Source organism: Girardinichthys multiradiatus, chromosome Y, assembly GCF_021462225.1.
Source record: "Girardinichthys multiradiatus isolate DD_20200921_A chromosome Y, DD_fGirMul_XY1, whole genome shotgun sequence".
NCBI lineage: Eukaryota > Metazoa > Chordata > Actinopteri > Cyprinodontiformes > Goodeidae > Girardinichthys > Girardinichthys multiradiatus.
Genome location: NC_061818.1, coordinates 24,305,354 through 24,330,465, shown reverse-complemented (window position 1 = coordinate 24,330,465; position 25,112 = coordinate 24,305,354). Strand labels below are relative to the sequence as shown.

General features: G+C 41.1%; 1 protein-coding gene and 1 pseudogene across 5 annotated transcripts in view; one reads left to right on the top strand and one right to left on the bottom strand.

The window, feature by feature from the left end:
• Window positions 1-24,539, top strand: part of LOC124863898 (ras-related protein Rab-26-like) — a 95,043-nt gene extending 70,504 nt beyond the window's left edge. For 3 of the 5 annotated variants that reach the window (XM_047358453.1, XM_047358449.1, XM_047358448.1), the window contains one exon: window positions 188-2,205. In XM_047358453.1, the coding sequence (XP_047214409.1) occupies window positions 188-275 (88 nt within the window). In that variant the 3' untranslated portion in view covers window positions 276-2,205. Of the gene's footprint in view, window positions 1-176; window positions 2,206-24,485 lie in introns of those variants that run through there. The other 2 variants (XM_047358451.1, XM_047358452.1) reach the window with 2 other exon arrangements.
• Window positions 2,550-25,112, bottom strand: part of LOC124863899 — a 40,375-nt pseudogene continuing 17,812 nt past the window's right edge.

The following is a 25,112-nucleotide window of genomic DNA, read 5'->3' as shown; positions in this document are numbered from 1 at the left end:
CAAATTGTTTTGTCTTTAAATGTGTGAAGGTAGTAGAGGCATATCCAATGAGACCAACAGTTGTAACGTTTTCACTAGTTGGAATAAGACAAACTGAAAATTAGAGCTACTACTGTGCAAATAAAACGGAAACTAACTGCATGTCCTCTTATTTTTTGCTGTTTTACTTCATGGAGTTGAAACACAGGTCCATGAAGGATCCCAGTGAAAAGTTTAAGCTTCATGAGTACGTGAACATGGAGATGAAGGGCGCTGGCTGCTGCAGGACCAAATAGGCTGAAAATGTGTGTTCATGTGCTGATCAATCATCGTTTTAATGTTGGAAATCATTTCTGGACATCTCTATACAGTCATAAAAGCTTGTTAACCTTTTGTTCACCTCCCTGTTTCTTTAAATGTGAATGGAGACCAAGGTTAAGATTAAACATATAAAAGATAGAACAGCTCAGTTGGCTGCCTGTTAGTAGTAAACGTTTTTACTTTTCAATGCAGCTGTACAGTCTTTGCCATGTGTAATTACTTTTATTCAAATTAATTTAATCATAACAATATCCTTATTTTTGTTGAGAAGATGCTTGTTTTGTCAGGCAGCTTATTTCCCACATGTTAATATTTATATCCATATTGGCAGCTTCTGTCAAAATGTTAACTTACATTAAAACTAGATGTCGTAATGTTTCTCCTGTCCGTGTTTCAATTATCAAAGAAGTGATTTAGCAGGCTCCAAAAAGTCCGGTTGACTTACCAGCACTAATTCAGAATATTTTGATTATTCATGGGTGGATAATTTAGGGATTTGCATCCTTTCATCACACAGCAAAAGCTGCTATTTTGGATACCAAGTTACTGATGAGAAGAGTTTGAAAACTCTTAATTGTACAAATATCTATCTTGCATTGGTAACTTCTATTTGTCATGATCTACTACATTTTTTTTCTTTATCTAAAACCTAATTGAGGTAGCACTTTGGATAGTGGTTAGACCTGTTTCCTCACAGCAAGAGAATCTTGGACTTGAATTGCAGCTGGGGTCTTACTGATGTGAGGTTTGCATGTGCTCCCGGTGCATGACTGGGTTCTTTCTGGGTATTCCTCCCATAGTCCAAAGTCATGCATGCTAGGTTAATTGGAGAATTTAAATCACCCTGAAGTGTGAGTGAGTGTGTAAATATTTGTTTGTCCCACATGTCATGTGTTGGCTTTGTGAGGAATTGGTGACCTGTCCAGGATATAGCCCACCTCTCACCTGCTAACCATTTGAGATAGTCACCAGCATCTCAGCTCAGTGACCATGAAGCTGAGCAGAAATAGAAAATGTAGGCATGGATAAAAAGTCTAATGTTTAAATACACTATATGTAAACAACAGGCATTAAACTATGTCAAAAATTTTGTAAATACTGATTTTCCCCACATTTAGATGTTTTAGTAAACCCTAATAGTACTTTCAATGAAGTTACCTGTGAAGTTATCTTACATGTTGTATTAGAAATATGGATGTGCTGATCCAAGTCCCTGAAAAAGCTCAAATCCTGATACCTGTTGGTCTACTGTCTGCGATTTTGTTAGCCACGGCCTGTGCGCTGCTCTCAGATACACCAAAACAGCTCTTGGTTTATGGAAGAAAGAGACTTTGAACCACTTCTTGTTAAATTTTATGACATTGAAAGTAAAACGCCAAGCTTATGTAGCAGCAGAACCCCTTTTTCTCTAAGTTTTGAAAATCAAAATGAAATATGTTACGAGCCAAATTATCTACAGGTCATATCAAAACAAAACTCATTTTAATATAGAAAAAAACTGTTCAGCAGTAAAATATCATCAGATAGGACAACATGTGAGTTTACTGAAGACTTTTACTATATGCTTCAGGTCAGTTTTATATTTAGAAAGAAATAAATACAAGCACATTTTAGATAAGACGTATGTTGTGCGTTTTAAAGCTAACTGGTTTTCAGGCATATATATGCTATATTTGTTAATGAAGAATCTGACTCTGTATCTGCAAATGCCTAATCTTGAATAACTGACATCAGAATTGGGGACCAAACAAAATCTGGATCATGGACATCCCTATTATGCAGTATATGTAAATGTCTGTGTTGTTGTGATATTTGAATATAAATATAAGTGTGATATATAGTGCCATGTTTTCTTAAGAACATTCAAACTTGTATGTTTGTATTTGTTAACAAAATAAAATCTATTCTTTGGGGAAGACAAAAATGTGTATTTTTTTAATAAACATTTGCATTTGTAGAGTCAATCTGGATCTTAAAAACCTTTAACCTGCACACCCCCTGTGCCGCACATTCATACAGATGGTTTTTGCTCCATAATCTGTCCTTGACCTAAACAATAACATTTAAAAACAATGCAGATATTAAAGTGGCGCTAACAGATTTTAAAGGAACCATAGCTGATAATAAAACGTCCCCCTGCCTTTCTATTCACTGTTCATGCCCTGCGGGCACCAGTTCGGTGAGATAAATGAGCCGCTGGAGATTTTAGGGTAACACTTGTTACATTTTTAATTTGTCTCCCTCTGCTGTAGGAAAATGCAATAACATGTCATCCATTAACATAAAAACACTGCAATGAAAACCTGGATTTAACATGAAGCTGCTTAATTGAAAAAGAAAAGTAAATCAGTGCTTGATATTACAATATTACAGGAATTGCATATCTATTTAAACAGTTAAAAAAATAAATAATTAAATACAATTGCACTCGAACATATAACATGCATATGTGAGACTATCTACACCTTGTTAGTCTTGTGTCATAATATTCTTGCAGTCTTCATATTACTGTCAAATGGTCCACACTTCATTCATTTGCAGTAAAGACCAGTAATTGCAGTGCTGATGATTATAGAATGTAAATTAAAATTAGACAGTGATGTTTCCTCACATCCAAGCAGCAACAGTTTTGTCCTGTTTCAAGTATGTAGGTCACATCACACAACAAATGAGCGTGTTATATTAGGAGCGTACTTGTCCTAGCATCCAGGAGCTTTGGAGTGACAGATGTTTTTAGAGAAATGGGTGTGGCTGCTGTTGTTGCTAAGGTCAAAGTGGTTGATGAAGAAGAGGGGTTGTTGAAGCTCTTTCAACTGTGGATCAAACATCAGTTTTTGTCTCCACTGTGAGATGCACTTTCAGCAGAGGGACAATCATCGCTTGTGCTTAAAATAAGCCTCCACTGCAGGAAAAAAACAGAAATAACACATCCAACTTGTACTATGAGACGATATATGTAAATATGACTTGATTAATCTGCTTACCGGCATACTCCTGTGGCAGCATCGGTCTGCTGATAACAATCTGAAATGCTGCCATCCAGTTTTTCTGATCTTCTTTAGTCTCACAGGCGAAAAGAAACTTCCTGTCTGGAGTCACTATAGTAATCCCAAATGGCCAGTGGGTCCCCTGAATATTAGAAGGGAGGCCAGGAAGGATGGTGTAGCTGTTTTCCTTACTGCCGATGAAAACCTCACCTCGTGCATAGGCATCCTATTGATGGAGCAAGAATCACACAGATGTTACAATGCTAAACATAGTTACTTAATGATCTGAAGCCATACGGCTGTCGTGACATTTTAGGCACCACAAACCAAGTGAAATGGGTGTCTGTTCAGTTCTTTTGGCAACTATCACTCAGAACTGAGTCATTTATACTATAAACAAGAGGCTCAGCAGCATCTATTGGTAACTGAGGTCAACTACAGCATGGTTATTGAAATTTTCTTGTTCATACCAGAGGATCTTTGAAGTACATGAGCCTCCTGTCATCCATTGTAAACCACCTCTTCTTGAAGCCTTCAGTGTGCTGTAAGTACCTAAAAAAGAAAGGTTTCTTCATAACCTTTAAAACATGCAATTTTAAATCATAATTGTCATGAAGAAGTTCCCATTGGGGTTAATAAATATTAATAAGCAGGTCACCTTTGGGCCAGTCTTCTCCATGTAACCCTCCTTTATGTAGTTCCTGGTGAGTTTTGGCAACAACTAAAAAAAGAATAAAAATCAAGGTCTAGTTACATGATTAAATACTGTATGTCTTATTATGACTTTGTTGTGTTACAACCACAAACTTGGAAGGACTGAAAACTGATGTTCACAGAAGCCCTCCATCTAATCTGACTGAGCCTTAGCTATTTTGCAAAGAAGACTGGGCAAAACTTTCAGTCTCTAGATGTGCAAAGCTAGTCTGTAATTATAGCTGCAATTAAAGTCTTGCAGCTATTACTGCTGCAAAGAGTGTTTCTACAAACTATTGAGCGAGGTGGGCTGAGCACAAATACACCACATTTTTCAGATTTTATTTTGTAACAAAATTTGAGAACCATGTATTATTTTCCTTCCACTTCACAATTATGCACTACTTTGTGTTGGTCTATCACAATATGTCTGAAGGTATTGACCAGGGACATAACAGTTACTAACATCTGCATAAAGAGAAATAAACTCTTAAAAAGAAAACAAAATATATTTTTGATGAAGAGCAGTGAGGATTACACGGAGTCATGTGGAGACCACAACACAATCCTACTATTTTCATGCAGCAACAATACTCTGTGGAAACTTTAAAATGGCCTTTAAAGTAGTGGATTTATTAGCCTATCACATATAGTGTCAAGGATTCACACTACTTAAAAAGCAATAGTAAGCAGTTCTCATAGTAACAACCCTTTTGTTTCACAGCAGCTTTTCAAAATTTTTATATTTCAGGTGTAACCTCATTATTACAGTGATATATGTTCAACAGTCATCCAGCGATCTTCATGTTTATTTTACTTGCAAAAGCAATGATAATTCAAATATGTCTTTCTGTATGTCACAAGTTAAACTTAAAGGCTCTTGGATCCATTTTTAGTCACGTGGCAATTAAAGTAACAAGGCTTTTATTAGTACTTTTTACAGAATACAAAGTGACCATTTTTTCCAAGATTTTACTGTTGAAATTTGAAACGAATTGTCTGTTTAAAAACTAAGAACTCCCTCTGCATGATATTCTATTTGTGTGATTTAGCAGGTAAGTCATATTGGTGCGAAAAAAAGGTAAGTTGAATTAAATGGTTGTAATGTTATTTTTTACTTAAAACTGTGCATGACTCTTGACAGTTAAAATAATACAAATATGGATTTGATAACTGATGCACTTTCAAAATGTAAAAAAAGCAAGACTAGAAAAATATTTTCCTGCCGGTTTGTTGAAACTCCAACTTGTCTATATGGTAATGTGAATGGTCCAGATCTTTTATACACATACTCACCTCAGAGTTTGGAGAACCAGGAAATGCCACCTGCAGGTAGTGATATCTTGCCGCTCTGATTGCATTGAACCAGTCCACCATTTCCTTTAGGATGAAACATCAGGATGCATCAGCAACCAACTCACTTCCAGCTCTCTCTCAGTCATATGTGTCTCAAACTGCTCCATCACAGCAAATGGCCCTTAATATGGCTTAAAATGTTTGATTTTAAGCAATTCTTACTAAAAAATACAATCAGAAAACCTGTGAGTCTACAGTAGATGTCAACTTTTACAAGCAATTGCAAGCTCTTCCACCAGAGGGACACGAGGCTCAATTTCTCACAAAGAAACTCCACTTAATATTTTTTTTTTGAAACAAGCATGCCAACCTTCCCATCCTCATGGTAAACAAAGACATTCCTGGTGCTGTTATCTTTCAAATAGGTAATCTGCAGCCCGTGAGGAAGGCCAATTTTAGTTGGCTGGAAAGTAGCATTCACAGTGTTGAGCTTCATGATTGCTTTGGGCTCTCTGGCCTGCAGGAGAAAATCGGGACCATGATAAAGCATTGTGTCTTAATTTCATGTTTAAGAAAATTAAATATCCATTAGTTGAACTCAAGCTGAACATTATGCAGACCTTAATTCGCTTGTTTAGCTCATAAAATTCCCTGTGTAGCATTTTGCAAAGCGATATATAAGGAAGCACTCACATCATGCTTGTTGAAGTATTTAAGGACACCTTCACGTTCAGTCAGAATAAATTTTCGGCTGAGGTACTGTCCGTTGTCTCTTCCTCGCTTCCACAAGCATCCTTCCCTGTAGCCTACCAAGAGCAGAGTCACAAAGACCTTTTCATAATTAAGGATCCAAAACACACAGAAATGAAAAAATACATATACCAAACTGAAATCTCAGTACAGAATATTTAATGTTAACTATTTCTTATATTATGTATGTCCGATATTATTTTAAATTCCCAAAATCTTTAATAAAGTATCATAATTCCTGTCCAACACTTTACCTTTTAGATGTAGCGTTTTTGACACAACAGTATTGTGTCAAAAACGATTTAGAAAAAATGTGCACCCATGTAGAAAACACTGTAGTATGCATGCCAGGCCCAATGGTGGCGCAGTGAAACTGCCACAGAAACACACAAAACGGTGGGACAAAAACACCAGGTATGTGCAGGCAACTCATGCAAGGTAAACACAGCAACATGGAGGCAAAGAGGTACATGTGGGTTACAGAGAGAGGTAGAGCTACAACGTCCATCAATTCAGGTGTGTTTCTCATGTACACATGGAAACACAGAACTGAAATCTTTCCACTCTGTGACCCAGTTTCAAAAATTACAGTTTTTGGTCTCCCAAAATGCCTGATCCTTGTAGACGCAATACCTAAATGAAAAAATAATTTTGCGGAATCACCCAAGCTTGTCTCTCTGTGGACAGGGCCTGATCCTTATTCAAAATATTTTAACCTATTCACACTGATGTGAATGCAAACTGATTCATTTTAAGCTTTGCAACTTAGATTTAATCACCTTTCAAAAAATAAAACCCTGTCAAGAATATGCTACTAATTCTGGCGACAATACGTTCATCTCAGGGCACTAAGAACCATAACACATAAAAGAAAAAAAATGTGCTGCAGGTCTGTTGATAGAGCTAGCAGAATCTAACATAAAATATCAAAATTACAAGATTAATCCCATTTATGCATCAGAAAACATTGATTTTTATTCAACTCAAAAGATGCATAAAAGTACATACTGTTGGTTTGTCTGTTTAGACACTGAAATTGGTATGAGTTTAGTTTTGATGTTTTTAATAAAAACAATGGGGGGAGGGATTCTGAATCTTACAGTATTTGACCTGCTGTTTGCGTATTAGAGCTGAATTAGGAAACATTAATTGATCTCAGGTCAATTGATTGGTGCATCTTTAGAGGTATCCAAAAGCTTTTTAAATGTGACCTTTCCTGTCACCAACATCTGCACGTTTTAGATGTTTCCCTGCTTTAACACACCTGATTTCCATTGACGGCTGATTAACAGGCTTTTGCTGAACTGCAATCACCTGAATCAGGTGTTTTTGACACCCTTGCTCCACCTTGTCATTCTTCCTGCAGCGCTCGTATACTGTGGAGCACTTAAATTAGTGGACTAATGGACTAATGATTCATTGTAATCGCTCGGCCGAAGCAAGTAAGTTTTATTAGGGTTTCCAACTGAGATTTTTAACCTAGTCCTTGTAGTAAAATCTCTCTTAATATATCAATTCACAAACACAGTGAAATATCAGTGTGTGCAGTATAGCAGTGGATGTGATATTTGTGGGGTTTTTTTATTCTCATGGATCCTCAGGAACCTTCACTCTGCATGCCAATAGTCTTTTTGGCCAGTAGGATGGATTGTTATTGTAGACCCTACAGCCCACGAAGCGTGTTGATGAAAAAGATACAAAAGACTGAGGAAAATGTTGGGTAAATGACACTTTGTCATTTAAATATGGCAACTGAATGTTTCCATTCTATTGTGGATAAATGGGAACGTCATCTACTATTCTTAACAAGTAGTAAATAAAGCAGCAGTTTCTGCATTTTTGCTGCTCTTGCTTGCAGTTAGTTGTTTCACCATGAGGTTTCTGGTTTCTTTTGTAACGTTTCATCATGTAAAGCAACCTGAATTGTCATGTTGCTGAAATGTACAAATTAACTCATCTTACTTTGCCTATGAGTGGATGGCCTCAACTGTTTGCACTTTACTTCTACTGTGTGAAAAGCATCTAAAGTTTAAAAATAAAACCCTTAAAGCTAAGACATAAATCCTGTAAAAATGATGCATGTGTGGGTCTCTGCGTGTTGCAGATGAACCCTTTCAGCAAATGTGGTCACTCTTGTCAAACCTCATCGGCGTCGGGAGGAGGAACATCTGCTGTTAAAAGATATAAATTATTCAGCTTCAACCCATGTCTTCAAGTACCAGTCAGAACATCGCTAAAGAAAACACACACACACACACTCTTGTTTTGCTATATGTAGTGAGGACCATCTGTTGACTCCCATTGACTTCCATTGATTTTCAGTCATTTTCAACCCTTTCTATGCCCTAACCCTGACAATAACCCTAAACCTAACCATTACCAGTGCATGCCTAACCCTAACCTTAACCTAAAGTCAATTCACACCTTAGTCCTAAACCTAACCGTTAGCAAAATAGGTCGTGAGGACCAGCAAAATGTCCTCTCTTTGGTACAAACGGTCCTCAATTTGATGGTGAAATCGGGAAAATGGTTCTCACTGTGATGCCAAGACAGGAACACACGCACGCACGCACACACACACACCCTGATCTTTAATAGATTCCTGGGCCTCTTCCAGATACTGGCCACAATGTCCATATTTAGCCACTATCAGAATGAACACACTGCATGTATTTAGACACCCAAACATCAGAACACATACATGCTGATTCAGTCATAATATTAGTACATACATTTAATATTATCTAACAAACTGCTGTTTGATGCAGTTAGCAGCACTGATTGCAAGCATAATTTGTTCCTATATAATAGGAAATACAATTTTATATATTTACTTGTTTGAAGTACTATGGATATAAAAACTGCATTATTAAACTTTTTATTAAATACTTTGTTTAACTTTCATGTTTAAAATATTTTTACATTTTAAAAATTCACAGTTCTAAACCAAAGCTGCGGGACTGATAATGGGCGTGATGAATGACTATAATAAAACCTTACTACACCAACCCACACTTATACAGCTGACTTTTATACCACACAGGAAGTTTCTGAAAGTGGACTACATGAGAAACAACTGAACCCACCCACTTCCCCAGCTAAAAAGTGGTGAAGAGAAGCATTTCCCTATAAAGATGAGATAATTTTGCTGGTTTTGGATGGAATAAAGCAGAATGCCATAAACAGCAAGCAAAGGAGCATATCTTAAAAATTATAGCTGCAGCTTTTTCTGGTAAATGCGCCTGGAATTAAGGAACACCTTAATGTTTGCTTTGCGAGTTTGTCCGAGTCCGCTCATTAGGATCTTATTTCATTGTTCAGTTAAAATGTAATCGTTTTTTATTCACATGCAGCAGTAAATTCCCCGTTGAGCAATGGCATTATCAATGATTCATGAGTTTGCTATTATTGCACTAGAGAGAGGGCGGGGTCACTCTGGTCATAATTTTGTCAACAAAGAAAAGGAGAATAGGTTATGATGTTCAAGGCTTACAAAAACTGAAATGAAAATAGTGAGTTTACAACCATAGCAGCTGGTTTGGGTTCTAGGGTGAAGTTATACCAAGGTTTTAAAAGGTTGTGGTTTCAAAACCACTGACATTTTCCATCAAACGGTTTAAAGTCCTCCCAACGAGATACCAGTGAACTTGCCAAAGCCAGTGGAGTTTTCTCTGTATTTATGGTGCTGCTCCTCCCCCACCTGTTGCTGCACACTGGTGGTAAACTGTCAATTGATTATCCTATCAGTGTTGCTCAATAAAATGAGAGAGCAGAAAGACAAACATTTCATATTTGCAGTCAGCAAGTTTGCTTAAAACTATTGTTTTAAGCTAACTGTGCAATTAATCATTCAGTTTTTCAATGACTCCACGCAATCACAAAAACTATGTAATCATAAAAAAGTTTTTATTTCTATTATTATTTTATTATATTTCACTTTGTAGGTATGCTGTTATTCTGTAATGTCTCTCGAGTGGTGCGCTTCCGCCTGGTCAGTTGCTGAACCCACTTGCTAGTTTAGATCTTGTTCATACCGCTGGTGGTTATTAATTGGCGTAATTAGGTTTGCAACAGATTGAAACACAATAACAAAAGCCGCAAAGGTAAAAAACAGAAAATGTGGGCGCAGCGCTGATGGTGTAGGGGTTAAGCGCACAACCATATGCAGAGGCTGCAGTCCTCGAAGCAGCTGTCCCGGGTTCAAGTCCCGGACCCAGCGACATTTGCCGAATGTCCCCCCCTCTTTCTACCCCTCTTTCCTGTCTGCCTACTGTCAAAAAAATAAATAAAGGCCACTAGCGCCGAAAAAATATCTTAAAAAAAAAAAAACCGAAAAGGAGAAAAGTGACCAGCACCTTAGCAACACAGGTAAGCACAGATTTGTTGTATTACCCTAAATGTTTGCAAATTTTTCCAGTCAAAATACATTCACCGGCCACTTTATTAGGTACACCTTGCTAGTACCGGGTTGGACACCCTTTTGTTTTCAGACCTGCCTTAATCCTTCATGGCACAGATTCAACAAGGTATTGGAAACATTCCTCCGAGAGTTTGGTTCATATTGACATGATAGCATCACACAGATGCTGCAGATTTGTCAGCTGCACATGATGCGAATCTCCCGTTCCTCCACATCCCAAAGGTGCTCTATTGGATTGAGATCTGGTGACTGTGGAGGCCATTTGAGTCCCGTGAACTCATTGTCATGTTCAAGAAACCAGTCTGAGATGATTCATGCTTTATGACATGGCGAATTTTCCTGCTGGTTACTACCCACGAAGATGGATCCATGCTTTCACATTGTTGACACCAGATTCTGACCCTACCATCTAAATGTCACAGCAGAAATCGAGACTCATCAGACCAGGCAACGTTTTTCTTCTATTGTCCAATTTTGGTGAGCCTGTGCCAATTGTAGCCTCAGTTTCCTGTTCTTAGCTGACAGGAGTGGCATCTGGTGTGGTCTTCTGCTGCTGTGGCCCATCCACCTCAAGAGATGCTCTTCTGCATGCCTTGGCTACAACGAGTGGTTATTTGAGTTACTGTTGCCTTTCTATTAGCTCGAACCAGTCTGGCCATTCTCCTCTGACGTCTGGCATCAAATAAGCATTTGTGCCCACAGAACTGCCGCTCACTGGATATTTTCTCTTTTTCAGACCATTTTCTGTAAACCCTAGAGATGGTAGTGCGTGAAAATCCCAGTAGATCAGCAGTTTCTGAAATACTCAGACCAGCCCGTCTGGCACCAACAACCATGCCACGTTCAAAGTCACTTAAATCACCTTTCTTCCCCATTCTGATGCTCAGTTTGAACTGCAGCAGATCGTCTTGACCATGTCTACATGCCTAAATGCATTAAGTTGCTGCCATGTGATTGGCTGATTAGAAATTTGCGTTAACAAGCAGTTGGATCAAATCCCCAGTCGGTTGTGGCAGATGGCCGTTCACACTGAACCTGGTTCTGCTGGAGGTTTCTTCCTGTTAAAAGGGAATTTCTTCTCTCCACTGTCGCTACATGCATGGTCAGTATGAGGGATTGCTGCAAAGTCAACGCCAGTGACTGTCCACTGTCTCTACATGCTCATCCAGGAGGAATGACTGCTACAAATCTCTGACTGGATGCAATCTGCTGGGTTTCCTTAGATAGAAAAACTTTTTATCCAATTTGAATAAATAACTGAATCTGACTGCACTGTTCAATGGTTAGGATTAATTGGAATGTATGTACCTGACTTTGTGAAGTGCCTTGAGACGACATGTGTTGTGAGTTGGTGCTATATAAATACACTGAATTGTATTGAAGAATTCAGAGAATAGTTTTTCTTAGGTCTTTTAAAGGTTTTAAATTGATTTCCAACTTAGATTTTGTTCTAGAAATTGTTATAGGGTACTAAATGACCTAGCTAAAAATATTTCATATAATCATGCATCCAATACCAACATTTAAGGTGAAATATTCTGTTCAAGACAAATAAGTGCATTGTTTGTCTGCACTAAATGCACCCTTTCTCCAATCGTAATTGAATTTGCTTAAGCTTACATATAAAAATCCAAAGAATAAAGAAATGTAGATACAATTATTTTATTGTTTTATTCAATTTATTAGTCAAAACGTTAAACGTCAATATTTATTTTTATAGCACAGTTGAACCAAGTGCTGATTAAAGAATAAAATCACAGTAACTTAACCAAAAAAATAAAGCTGCAATAAAACATAACCAGATAATGAAACTACTTAAATGAAAAAAAAAGTTTCACAGTAAAAAACTAAAATATTCTGCTCAACAGGAACTAAAAGCAAAGGAGTAGAAATGTTTTTTTAAATGATTCATAAAATCATAAAGAGTCTGTGCAGCTCTAAAGAACAAAGGTCGGTTATTCTACAGTTTAGGCAGCACCGCTGAGAGGGCTCTGTCACCCTATCTTTAAGCCTCATTCCAGGGATGTCTAATATTTGTTTTTCTTTGTTTTTTTTATCTTAATGCTCTGGATGGAGGATGACGGTGCTAAAGTTCAATCAAATATGCTGCTGCATATCATTATGACTTTTAAAAACAAGCACTAAAACGTTGAACTGTATTCTAAAGTAACCCAGAAAGTCGGTCAGCTTAGGTATGATGTTATCACAGTGTCTACTTTTTGTCAGAAGAAGGATCTTAGACAGTTTGCAGCCACTGAATTGAGAATTTATCAAGCCCAGCAAGCACAGAGTTACAGTAATCCAAGCAGAATGTAATAAAAGCCTGAAATATTTTCTCAGATTTCAAAAGTTATCTTTTTTTAGCAGCAGTAAGAATAATTGTTGCTTTTCCTTGGTCATATTATAAATTTTTCTTGTCAGTTTTTGTGTACTGTGGTATTTTTACACATAGTTATTTCACCATAATCTTATACCAGTTTGTTCCTGTAGGTCCTTTGAATATACTGGACTCTAATTCTGTGAACAATGTTACCCAGAATGCTTGCACACAAGGAGGGCATTCTTCCTCAATGGCAGAGGCGCACAGCCACATGCTCCCAAAGCTCTGCACAGAAGCCACTGACAGAGAGAGACAGTGTTCAGCAGTCACAAGACTGTGATTGGAGCTCCCGATCCTCTACCTGAAACTGAAATTGGACTTTTAGTTCCTACAAGCATATGTTGTTTATGTGTTGCATGGTGCTTATCCAAACTAGATACTTTAGACTATAGTGTCAAGGATAAATACCTTCTATACTGATTACTGATGTTTACAACTCAAAAGCAAAGATTATTTTTTTATACTGGGAAGTGTTAAATGTTTTATTTGACGAATGATAAATAGCAGCAGAGTGGCAAAACTTGTGTTGTTACAGTAAGGTTGAATATGGCCATAAGCCAGGTTTTCTTTAAGGAAGGTTAAACTGACTTATTTTGCAAGCTTCCTATTTCTTGCGCAGATGCAACCAAGAAAAACAGTCTATTAAATCTGATACAAACCATTTTTTTTTTAAATCAGCAAAACAGAGAGACATGCTTCTTCTTATTTCGCCCCGACACTGTGTTGATTATTTACTTATTTACATGCTCTACCTAACATTTTCGGATGCAATAATGACAGCAACCGTTCTGTCTTTAGGGATGTCCATAAATTGAAACTATTAAGTCTTTAAGGTGCATAATACAAAACCGACTGACCAATGACTGTTGAGAATTTCATTCTAATGAAACAAAAATGGAATGTAAGTTGATATAATTTACCACATTTTCTATTTTTCTTTTTCTTTGGAAAACAAATTCAAATGCAGTTACTCATTTGTTACAGTGCCTTGCTAAAGCATTCGGCCCCCTTGAACTTTTAAACCTTTTGCCACATTTCAGGCTTCAAACATAAATATATAAAATTCAAATTTTTTGTGAAGAATAAACAAGTGGGACACAATCGTGAAGTGGAATGAAATTTATTGGATGTGTCAAACTTTTAAAAAAAATAAAAAACTGAAAAGTGGGACGTGCAATATTATTCGGCCCCTTTACTTTCAGTGCAGCAAACTCACTCCAGAAGTTCAGTGAGGATCTCTGAATGATCCAATGTTGTCCCAAATGACTGATGATGATAAATAGAATCCACCTGTGTGTAATCAAGTCTCCGTATAAATGCACCTGCTCCGGCCGTCCCTCTAAACGTTAATCTTGAACAAGGAGAAGACTGATCAGAGATGCAGCCAAGAGGCCCATGATCACTCTGGATGAACTGCAGAGATCTACAGCTGAGGTGGGAGAGTCTGTCCATAGGACAACAATCAGTCGCACAAATCTGGCCTTTATGGAAGAGTGGCAAGAAGAAAGCCATTTCTCAAAGATATCCATAAAAAGTCTTGTTTAAAGTTTGCCACAAGCCACCTGGGAGACACACCAAACATGTGGAAGAAGGTACTCTGGTCAGATGAAACCAAAATCCAACTGTTTGGCCACAATGCAAAACGATATGTTTGGCGTAAAAGCAACACAGCTCATCACCCTGAACACACCATCCCCACTGTCAAACATGGTGGTGGCAGCATCATGGTATGGGCCTGCTTTTCATCATCAGGGACAGGGAAGATGGTCAAAATTGATGGGAAGATGGATGGGGCCAATTACAGGACTATTCTGGAAGAAAACCTGTTGAGAGTCTGTAAGAGACCTGAGACTGGGATGGAGATTTATCTTCCAACAAGACAATGATCCAAAACATAAAGCCAAATTTACAATGGAGTGGTTCACAAATAAACGTATCCAGGTGTTGGAATGGCCAAGTCAAAGTCCAGACCTGAATCCAATCGAGAATCTGTGGAAAGAGCTGAAGACTGCTGTTCACGAACGCTCTCCATCCAACCTCACTGAGGTCGAGCTGTTTTGCAAGGAAGAATGGGCAAGAATTTCAGTCTCTCGATGTGCAAAACTAATAGAGACAAACCCCAAGCGACTTGCAGCTGTAATTGCAGCAAAGGGTGGCGCTACAAAGTATTAGCGCAAGGGGGCCGAATAATATTGCACACCCCATTTTTCAGTTTTTTATTTGTTAAAAAAGTTTGACACATCCAATAAATTTCATTCCACTTCACGATTGTGTCCCACTTGTTGTTGATTCTTCACAAAAAATTAGAATTGTATATCTTTATGTTTGAAGCCTGAAATGTGGCAAGAGGTTGACCAGTTCAAGGGGGCCGAGTACTTTCGCAAGGCACTGTTTAAATAGCAGGCATGAAATTCGAACAACCCCTACTTGAACCGCCACCTTAACATGGTGGAGGGGTTTGAGTGCTCAACTGACCCTAGAGGTTATGTTTTCTGGGGCTTAAATGCACCTGATAGGGACTCCCATGGCAAACAGGCTCTGGGTGACGGGTCAGACAAAGAGCGGTTTTCATGAGTCTCCTCAATCTCCTCAATCCTGCCGTCACGCATTCCGTGGTGGAAGCAGAGGCTGGGGTTGGACTCTTTCATCACCCAGGCTGAAGTTACCGAGATGGTTAAAAAGCTCCAAGGTGGTAGGGTTTCAGGGGTGGATGAGTACCTCAAGTCTCTGGATGTTGTGGGACTGTCATGGTTAGCATGTCTCTTCAACATTGCGTGGCGGTTGTGGACAGTGCCTCTGGAGTGGCAGACCGGGGTGATGGTCCCCTTTCATAAGAAGGGTCACAGGAGGGTGTGTTCCAACTATAGGGGGATCACATTCCTCAGCCTCCCTGGTAAGGTCTATGCCAGGGTATTGGAGAGGAAAGTCTGGCCGATAGTCAAACCTCGGCTTTCAGGAGGAGCAGTGTGGTTTTCGTCCCGGCCGTGGAACACTGGACCAGCTCTACACCCTCTGCAGGGTATTCGGGACTGTGTCCCTCGTGGTGCCCTGTGGGGGGTGCTCCAGGAGTACAGAGTCAGGGCCCTTTATTAGGGGCCATCCGGTCTCAGTACAAGTGTAGCAGGAGTTTGGTCTGCATTGCCGCACTAAGTCGGACCTGTTCCCGGTGCATGTTGGACTCCGGCAGGGCTGCCCTTTGTCACCGGTCCTGTTCATAACTTTTATGGACAGGATTTCTAGGCGCAGCCAGGGCCGGAGGGGGTCTGGTTTGGGGACCAGTGGACCATTTTTGCAGATGACTTGGTCCTGGTGGCCCCTTCTAGCCAAGACCTACAGCATGCGCTGGGGCGGTTCACAGCTGAGTGTAAAGTGGCTGGGATGGAGATCAGCTCCTCCAAGTCCGAGGCCATGGTTCTCGACCAGAAAAGGGTGGCTTGTCCTCTTCAGGTTGGAGGGGAGTTCCTGCCTCAAGTGGAGGAGTTTAAGTATCTCGGGGTCTTGTTCACGAGTGAGGGGAGAATGGAGTGGGAGATCGACAGACGGATCGTGCCGCTGCCGCAGTAATGGGGACGCTGTGCCAGTCTGGTGTGGTGAAGAGAGAGCTGAGCCGAAAAGCAAAGCTCTCGTTTTACCGGTCGGCCTACGTTCCTACCCTCACCTATGGCCATGAACTTATGGTCATGACCGAAAGAACGAAATCCTGGCCGGGCACTCCCTTAGAGATAGGGTGAGGAGCTCGGCCATCCAGGAGGAGCGAGGAGTAGAGCCACTGCTCCTCCACATCGAGATAAGCAAGTTGAGGTGGCTCGGGGCATCTATACCGGATGCCTCCTGGTCGCCTTCCTCAGGAGGTGTTCCAGGCACGTCCCACTGGAAGGAGGCCCAGGGGATGGCCCAGGACCCGCTGGAGGAACTATGTCTCTCGGCTGGCCTGGGAACGCATTGGGCTCCCCCCAGAGGAGCTGGAGGAGGTGTCTGGGGAGAGGGATGTCTAGATGTCTCTACTGAGTCTACTGCCCCCGCGACCCTGTCCCTTATGAAGCAGAAGGTGACAGGTATGAAAGGTATAAGTACGAGATTCGAATAGCATTACAATCTTCATTAAAAATACCAAGACTTTGACGTAACAGTAATAACAGAATGTATTTTTCAAGAGAATAATATTACATTCTGGCATTCTGCTTTCATAAAGTAACACTATGAGTTTAATATTATCTGATAAATTACCTGCCTAACAGGCATGCTGCTCATCAGCTGATAACGGCCCCTTTAAAACAATGTTACCTCATTTACAATAATGGTTATGCGAAATTTTAGCACCTTTGAAATAGAAACTTCTTAAAACCATTAAACCATTGTAAGCCTTGATACCGGTAACCGCGTCATGTCTAATATATTGTAAAGAAACATTTAAAATATCTTACAGCTGGTTTGATGCCTGCCAAAACAGGTTCTAAAATAATACTGAAAAGTAAGATTGTGGTGTCTTTACATTTAAATCCAAATCAGCTTCATACAAAGACTGGATATTTTCAGAACTGTTAACTGCAATTCAGTTCTCCAGTATCTTAATCTTTACGCACATTTCTACTTCGGGAACCTTTTTAGGTACCATAGAAGTTATTGTGGCCCATTCTGGTTCCTCATGTTAACTACCCTTGTTGTCTTCCTGAGTTCCTCCTTGTGGTCAGTTTTCTGTTTGCCTCCTGAACTTGTGTTTTGGATTTCCTGCCTGAACTCCGTACTCTGCCTGCCTGCCTAATTCAACTGACCCAAAGCAAGTTGTCACCTTTTTGGTTCAACAACATTTGTCGGAAGGCGTGGTAAGGCATATTCGTCACCTCCTATTTTCACTGTTGCACTCTGTGGATTGTTTGGTGTGTGAAGGCTCGTTTGATCTGATTTCTCTGTACTGTGATATCTCTTACTTGTTATAATACATAAGCACGCTAAAACACATACTTTCTGTTGCTGCATTTAACATTTGGGGACTCTCCATGTCTTACGCGGTTTTTTAGTAGTGGTAAGGGGTCGCTAGGCTTAGCGTTAGCTTTAACTCCACCATGGCTACCCGTTCTGCTGTTTCTATCTCTGAGTCTCCTCCTCTCTCCTGCTCTCTGTGTCAGATGTTCAGTTACTCCTCTGCCTCCTTTAGTGATAATGGTAAGTGTAATAAATGTAGCATTTTTGTTGCTTTGGAGGCGAGTGTGTCGAAATTGGAGGCCTAGCTCCACGCTGTTGAAAAACCAGCAGATAGCCGAGGCCCCTTAGCCAGCACGGAGCCACTGAGGGTAGCTCCTCGTAGCCTCAGGTCGGCTGGGTGACGGTACGTAGAAAGCATAGTCCTAGATCCCAGCCCACAGGTCACCACCAACCCGTCTGCATTTCTAACAGATTTTCCCCACTCAGCGACACACCCGCTGAGAAGCCAACTCTGGTAATTGGCAGTTCCATAGTCAGAAACGTGGCACTAGAGACACCAGCGACCATAGTCAAATGTCTGCCAGGGGCCAGAACGGGCGACATCAAATCCTACCTGAAACTGCTGGCTAAGGATAAGCATAAATACAGTAAGATTGTTATTTCCGCTGGCGGTAATGACACCCGGTTACGTCAATCGGAGGTCACCAAAGCTAGAGTTGCTTCGGTGTGTAAGTTTGCCAAAACAATGTCGGACTCCATAATTTTCTGTGGTCCCCTCCCCGATCTGACCAGTGACGACTTGTTTAGCCGCATGCTGTCATTCAACCGCTGGCTGTCTAGGTGGTGTCCAGAAAACGATGTGGGTTACATTGATAATTGGCGAACATTTTGGAGAAAACTTGGTCTGATCCGGAGAGACAGCATCCATCCCACTTTGGATGGAGCAGCTCTTCTTTCTAGGAATCTGGCCGAATTTATTAGTTCTCCAAAACTCTGACAACCCAGGGTTCAGACCAGGAAGCAGGGTCGTAGTTTAACACTCCTCTCTGCAGCTTCTGTACTGCTACCCACCCATTACCCTATTAAGACAGTGTCTCGCCCACGGCCAAAATTAAAAACAGATTAACAGATTAAAAAATAATGTAAAACGAGGACATCATGAAAATCTCATAAAAATAAACACAACTCAGACTGAAAAGAAAAATAAAACAATTAAATGTGGCTTACTGAACATAAGATCTCTCTCTTCAAAGACTTTGCTAGTTAGTGACCTAATTTGTGACAATCAGATTGATTTACTTTGCCTGACAGAAACCTGGCTGCAGCAAGAGGATTATGTTACTATAAATGAGTCAACTCCTACTAATTATTTAAATTTTTACATTTGTTGAAATACTGGGCGAGGAGGAGGAGTAGCAACCATCTTTCAGTCCGATTTATTGATTAGTCCCAGACCAATCAATAGTTACAACTCTTTTGAATATTTAATCCTTAGTTTTCCTCGTCCAAATTGCACAGCACTAAACCCACTTCTGTTTGTTGTTTTGTACCGTATACCACGCCCTTGCTCTCAATTTTTAGATCAGGTTTCAGACTTTTTATCTGATTTAGTGTTAAATACAGATAAGGTTATTATAGTGGGGGATTTTAACATTCATGTTGACATTAAATATAGCCTTTCATGCTATCTTAGACTCAATTGGCTTTGCTCAAAACATCACCAAACCCACCCACCTTTGTCTTCATTCTCTAGACCTTTTGCTGACATATGTCATTGAATGTAAAGACATAACAATATTCTCTCATAACCCTGTCCTGTCTGACCGTTTTTTAATTACCTTTGAGTTTAATTTAACCGAGTACTCCACGCCTGAAAGAAAATTTCATTATAGTAGATCATTATCAGAAAATGCTGTAACAACCTTTAAAGAATCTGTTCCACTTTTAATTTCCTCATTATCACAGAAAAGAACAGTGGAGGGCAATCATTTTGTTTCTTCCCCTTCACAAATTGATTCTCTTGTTCATAGTGTTACTTCATCATTGCGTGGTGCATTAGACAATGCAGCCCCCTTGAAAAAGAAGGTAATTTTCCATAGGAGGCTGGCTCCCTGGTTTAATTCAGAGCTGAGCACTTTAAAGCACAATGTTAAAAAATTGGAGAGAAAATGGCGCTCTACACACCTAGAGAATTCCTACTTAATCTGGAAAAATAGCCTACTGTTGTATAAAAAGACACTTCACCAAGCCAGAACAGCTTATTTCTCGATTCCAGCTCTACAGAGCGGACAGAGACACGGAACTCTCCGGCAAAGCGAAAGGTGGAGGAATCTGTTTTTACCTCAACAGTGGTTGGTGCAACGACGTGACAGTGATTCAGCAGCACTGTTCTCCAGACCTGGAAGCCTTCATCATAAACTGTAAGCCTTTCTATTCCCCCCGTGAGTTTGCTTCGTTCATCCTGGTCGTTGTTTACATCCCACCGCAAGCTAACGTGCAGGTCGCACAGCGCATGCTCGCCGACCAGATACTGAGTGTGGAGCGGACCAACCCGGACTCCTTAGTAATCGTCGCTGGTGACTTTAACAAAGGTAATCTGACCCACGAACTTCCCAAATACAGACAGTTTATAAAATGTCCGACCAGAGAGGACAACATTCTGGATCACTGTTACACCACCATCAGAGACGCTTATCACGCCGTCCCACGTGCTGCACTGGGCCAATCCGACCACATCATGGTCCACCTGATTCCTGCAACAGGCAGAAACTAAAGCTCTGCAAACCTGTTGTGAGGACGACAAGGAAGTGGAGCAGTGAGGCTGTGGAGAATCTCCAGGCGTGTTTAGGCTGTACAGACTGGGATGTGTTCAGGACTACTACCAACAGTCTGGACGAGTACACAGAGGCTGTGACTTCCTACATCAGCTTCTGTGAGGACAGCTGTGTACCATCATGCACCAGGGTGAGTTACAACAACGACAAACCCTGGTTCACAGCTAAACTCAGAAGGTTAAGACTGGATAAGGAAGAGGCCTTCAGGAGTGGGGACAAAGACATATACAGAGAGGCGAAGTACAAGTTTGGCAAGGCAGTGAAAGAGGCCAAACGACTGTACTCTGAGAAGCTCCAAAACCAGTTCTCAGCCAACGACTCTGCGTCTGTCTGGAAAGGGCTCAAGCAAATCACCAATTACAAGCCGAAAGCCCCCCACTCCATCAACGACCGACGCCTCGCCAACGACCTGAACGAGTTCTACTGCCGCTTTGAAAGACAAAGGGACAGTCCTGCAACCATCTCCCACGACGCCCCCCCAACAGCTGCAGCCACAATCCACCACCCCCATCTCTCCAACCTCAAGAGGGGCCTTGGCACCTCCAACCCCCACCCTGAAGTTCCCCCCCACCAGCCCCCTACCCACGCCGAGGACGGCTCTTTCCATCCAGGAGAGGGACGTCAACAAACTCTTCAGGAGACAGAACCCCCGGAAAGCTGCTGGTCCGGATTCTGTCTCACCAGCCAGCCTGAAGCACTGCGCTGATCAGCTGTCCTCCAGTATTCACAGACATTTTTAACACCTCACTGGAGACATGTCATGTGCCAGCCTGCTTCAAGTCCTCCACATCGTCCCTGTTCCCAAGAAGCCAAGGACCACAGGGCTTAATGACTTCAGACCCGTCGCCCTGACCTCTGTGGTGATGAAGTCCTTTGAGCGCCTTGTGCTCTCACATCTAAAAGACATCACCGACCCCCTCCTGGACCCCCTGCAGTTTGCCTACAGAGCCAACAGGTCTGTAGATGATGCAGTCAACCTAGCGCTTCACTTCATCCTCCGGCACCTGGACTCCAAAGGAACCTATGCCAGGATGCTGTTTGTGGATTTCAGCTCTGCCTTCAACACCATCGTCCCAGCTCTGCTCCAGGAGAAGCTCTCCCAGCTGAGTGTGCCCGACTCCACCTGCAGGTGGATCACTGACTTCCTGTCTGACAGGAAGCAGCGCGTGAGGCTGGGGAAGCACGTCTCTGACTCCCTGACCATCAGCACCGGTCCCCCCAAGGCTGTGTTCTCTCTCCTCTGCTCTTCTCCCTATACACCAACAGCTGCACCTCCAGTCACCAGTCTGTCAAGCTTCTGAAGTTTGCGGACGACACCACCCTGATCGGACTCATCTCTGATGGTGACGAGTCCGCGTACAGATGGGAAGTGGACCATCTGTTGGACTGGTGCAGCCAGAACAGCCTTGAGCTCAACGCTCTAAAGACAGTGGAGATGGTTGTGGACTTCAGGCAGAACCCAGCCCCACCTGCCCCCATCACCCTCTGTGACTCCACAATTGACACTGTGGAATCTTTCCGCTTCCTGGGAACCATCATCTCCCGGATCTCAAGTGGGAGCCAAACATCAGCTCCCTCATCAAGAAAGCCCAGCAGAGGATGTTCTTCCTGCGGCAGCTGAAGAAATTCAACCTGCCAAAGACTATGATGGTGCACTTCTACACAGCCATCATTGAGTCCATCCTCACCTCCTCCATCACCATCTGGTACCGCCGCTGCTACAGCCAAGGATAAGGGCAGGCTGCAGCGTGTCATTCGGTCTGCTGAGAAGGTGATTGGCTGCAGTCTACTGTCGCTCCAGGAACTGTACACCTCCAGGACCCTGAAGCGGGCAGGGAAGATTCTGGCTGATCCCTCCCACCCCGGTCACAGACTCTTTGAGACTCTCCCCTCTGGCAGGAGGCTGCGGTCCATCCGGACCAAAACCTCACGCCCATTAATAGAAGAGAACAAGAATAATCCTAGGTTTCTCTTTAGTACAGTTGCTAAACTTACACCGAGTCATAGCTCTGCTGAGTCATCCATTCCCTTAGCTCTCAGCAGTCATGACTTTATGGGATTCTTCTTAAATAAAATTGATTTTATTAAAAATAAAATATTTGACATACTTCCGAAGATGATTACTTCATCCTCAGCAAGTGAGACAACATTGGAAGTAACTGTAGAACCTGATCTGTGTTTGGACTGTCTTGATCCTATGGAGCTTCCTGAGTTATCAGAAATATTAGCTTCATCTAAACCTTCAACATGTATGTTAGACCCAATCCCAACCAAATTATTTAAGGAAATGTTCCCTCTGAATACCAGCCCCATTTTAAATACGATTAATCTATCCTTAGTAAATGGATATGTACCACAAGCTTTTAAGGTAGCTGTAATTAAACCTTTACTTAAGAAACCTTCGCTTGATCAAGATGACTTGAAAGATTACAGACCTATATCCAATCTTCCAGTCTTATCTAAAATTCTTGAGAAAATAGTTGCTAATCAAATGTGTGAGTGTTTACACAGCAATGACCTGTTTGAAGAGTTTCAGTCAGGCTTCAGAGCTCATCATAGCACTGAAACAGCTCTGCTGAAAGTCACTAATGATATTCTTATGGCCTCAGATAATGGACTTGTCGTCTGTACTAGTTGTGTTAGATCTCAGTGGTGCATTTGATACAGTCGATCACAATATTCTCTTAGAAAGGCTGGAATATGCTGTAGGGATCAGGGGAACATCGCTAGGCTGGTTTAAATCTTATTTTTCTGACAGATTCCAGTTTGTTCATGTAAATGATAAATCATCTTTAAACTCCAGGGTTAATTGTGGAGTACCAAAGGTTTCAGTACTTGGGCCAATTCTCTTTACTATATATATGCTTCCAATAGGTAAAATTATCAGGCAGCATAGGATACATTTTCACTGTTATGCTGATAATACTCAGCTTTATCCATGAATCCTGATGAGCCCAACCAGTTAGATAGACTACAAGCATGTCTTGAGGACATAAAATTTGGATGACTTTAAATGTTCTGCTTCTAAATTCAGACAAGACAGAAGTTATCGTCTTTGGACCAGAGTCTTTAAAAAAGAAACTGCTTAGTCAATCACTTAACCTGGATAACATTAAATTGACCTCCGATAATAAAGTTAAAAACCTTGGTGTTATTTTTGACCAGGAGATGTCATTTAAATCCCATATTAAACAGGTTTCTAGGATTTCCTTCTTTCACCTCCAGAACATTGCCAAAATTAGAAATATCCTGTCCAGGAGTGACGGTGAAAAACTAGTCCATGCATTTGTTACTTCAAAGCTGGACTATTGTAATTCTTTACTATAAGGATGTCCACAAAATGCAGTTAAAAGCCTTCAGCTGATTCAAAATGCTGCAGCAAGAGTTCTGATGAAAATTAAAAAGAGAGATCATATTTCTCCTACTTTAGCTTCCCTTCCCTGTTAAATCCAGAATAGAGTTTAAATTTTCCTCCTCACATATAAAGCCCTTAATGATTTAGCTCCATCATACATCAGAGATTTGATTGTTCCATATGTTCCTAACAGGGCACTTCGTTCTCAGACTGCAAGTTTACTGTTGGTTCCTAGAGTCTCTAGAAGTAGAATGGGAGGCAGATCTTTTAGTTATCAGGCTCCTCTCCTGTGGAACCAGCTCCTAGTTTTAGTCCGTGAGGCAGACACCCTGTCTACTTTTAAGGCTACACTTAAAACTTTTCTTTTTGATAAAGCTTGTAGTTAGAGTGGCTTAGGTTATCCTGAGCTATCTCTGTAGTTATGCTGCTATAGGCTTAGGCTGCTGGAGGACATAATGACCACTTTCACCCTCTTCGCTACATTCTCACACTACTCTGGTGTTTTTTTAGCTTCTAACTTTATGTTCTCTCTCTTTTCTCTTCCTAGAAGTTACACCTGGCCTTACTCTGTCTACCTGTGACACCTTTCTGGAGAGGGGCATTGTCCAAGCTTCTGCTGGCAACAACTTAATGCTCACCCTCTACCGATGATCCACATGGCCCTGTCTTTCAGTGTTTAACCCTTTCTCTCTCCTAGACATGGTTACTGACTGAGCTTTTACTGTGACTAACTCTATGTGCTTTCTTTCAGACTCTAACCTTGAAAACTGGCTCAGAGTTTATCTGTTCATTCTTTCTAGGTGAAACGACTAAAGGAGCTACATCCATTAACATCTACTTTTCCTTCCCATAGAAAGTACTCCTGGATCAGTGCTTCTGTGTTCTTTTTGTGTCTCTGCTCTGTTCTCTCAGACCCCCAGTCGGTCGTGGCAGATGGCCGCTCACACTGAGCCTGGTTCTGCTGGAGGTTTCTTCCTGTTAAAAGGGAGTTTTTCCTCTCCACTGTCGCTACATGCATGCTCAGTATGAGGGATTGCTGCAAAGTCAACGCCATTGAATGTCCACTGTCTCTACATGCTCATCCAGGAGGAGGGAATGCTGGAAGTCACTGACTCGATGCAATATGCTGGGTTTCCTTAGATAGAAAAACTTTTTATCCAATTTGAATAAATAA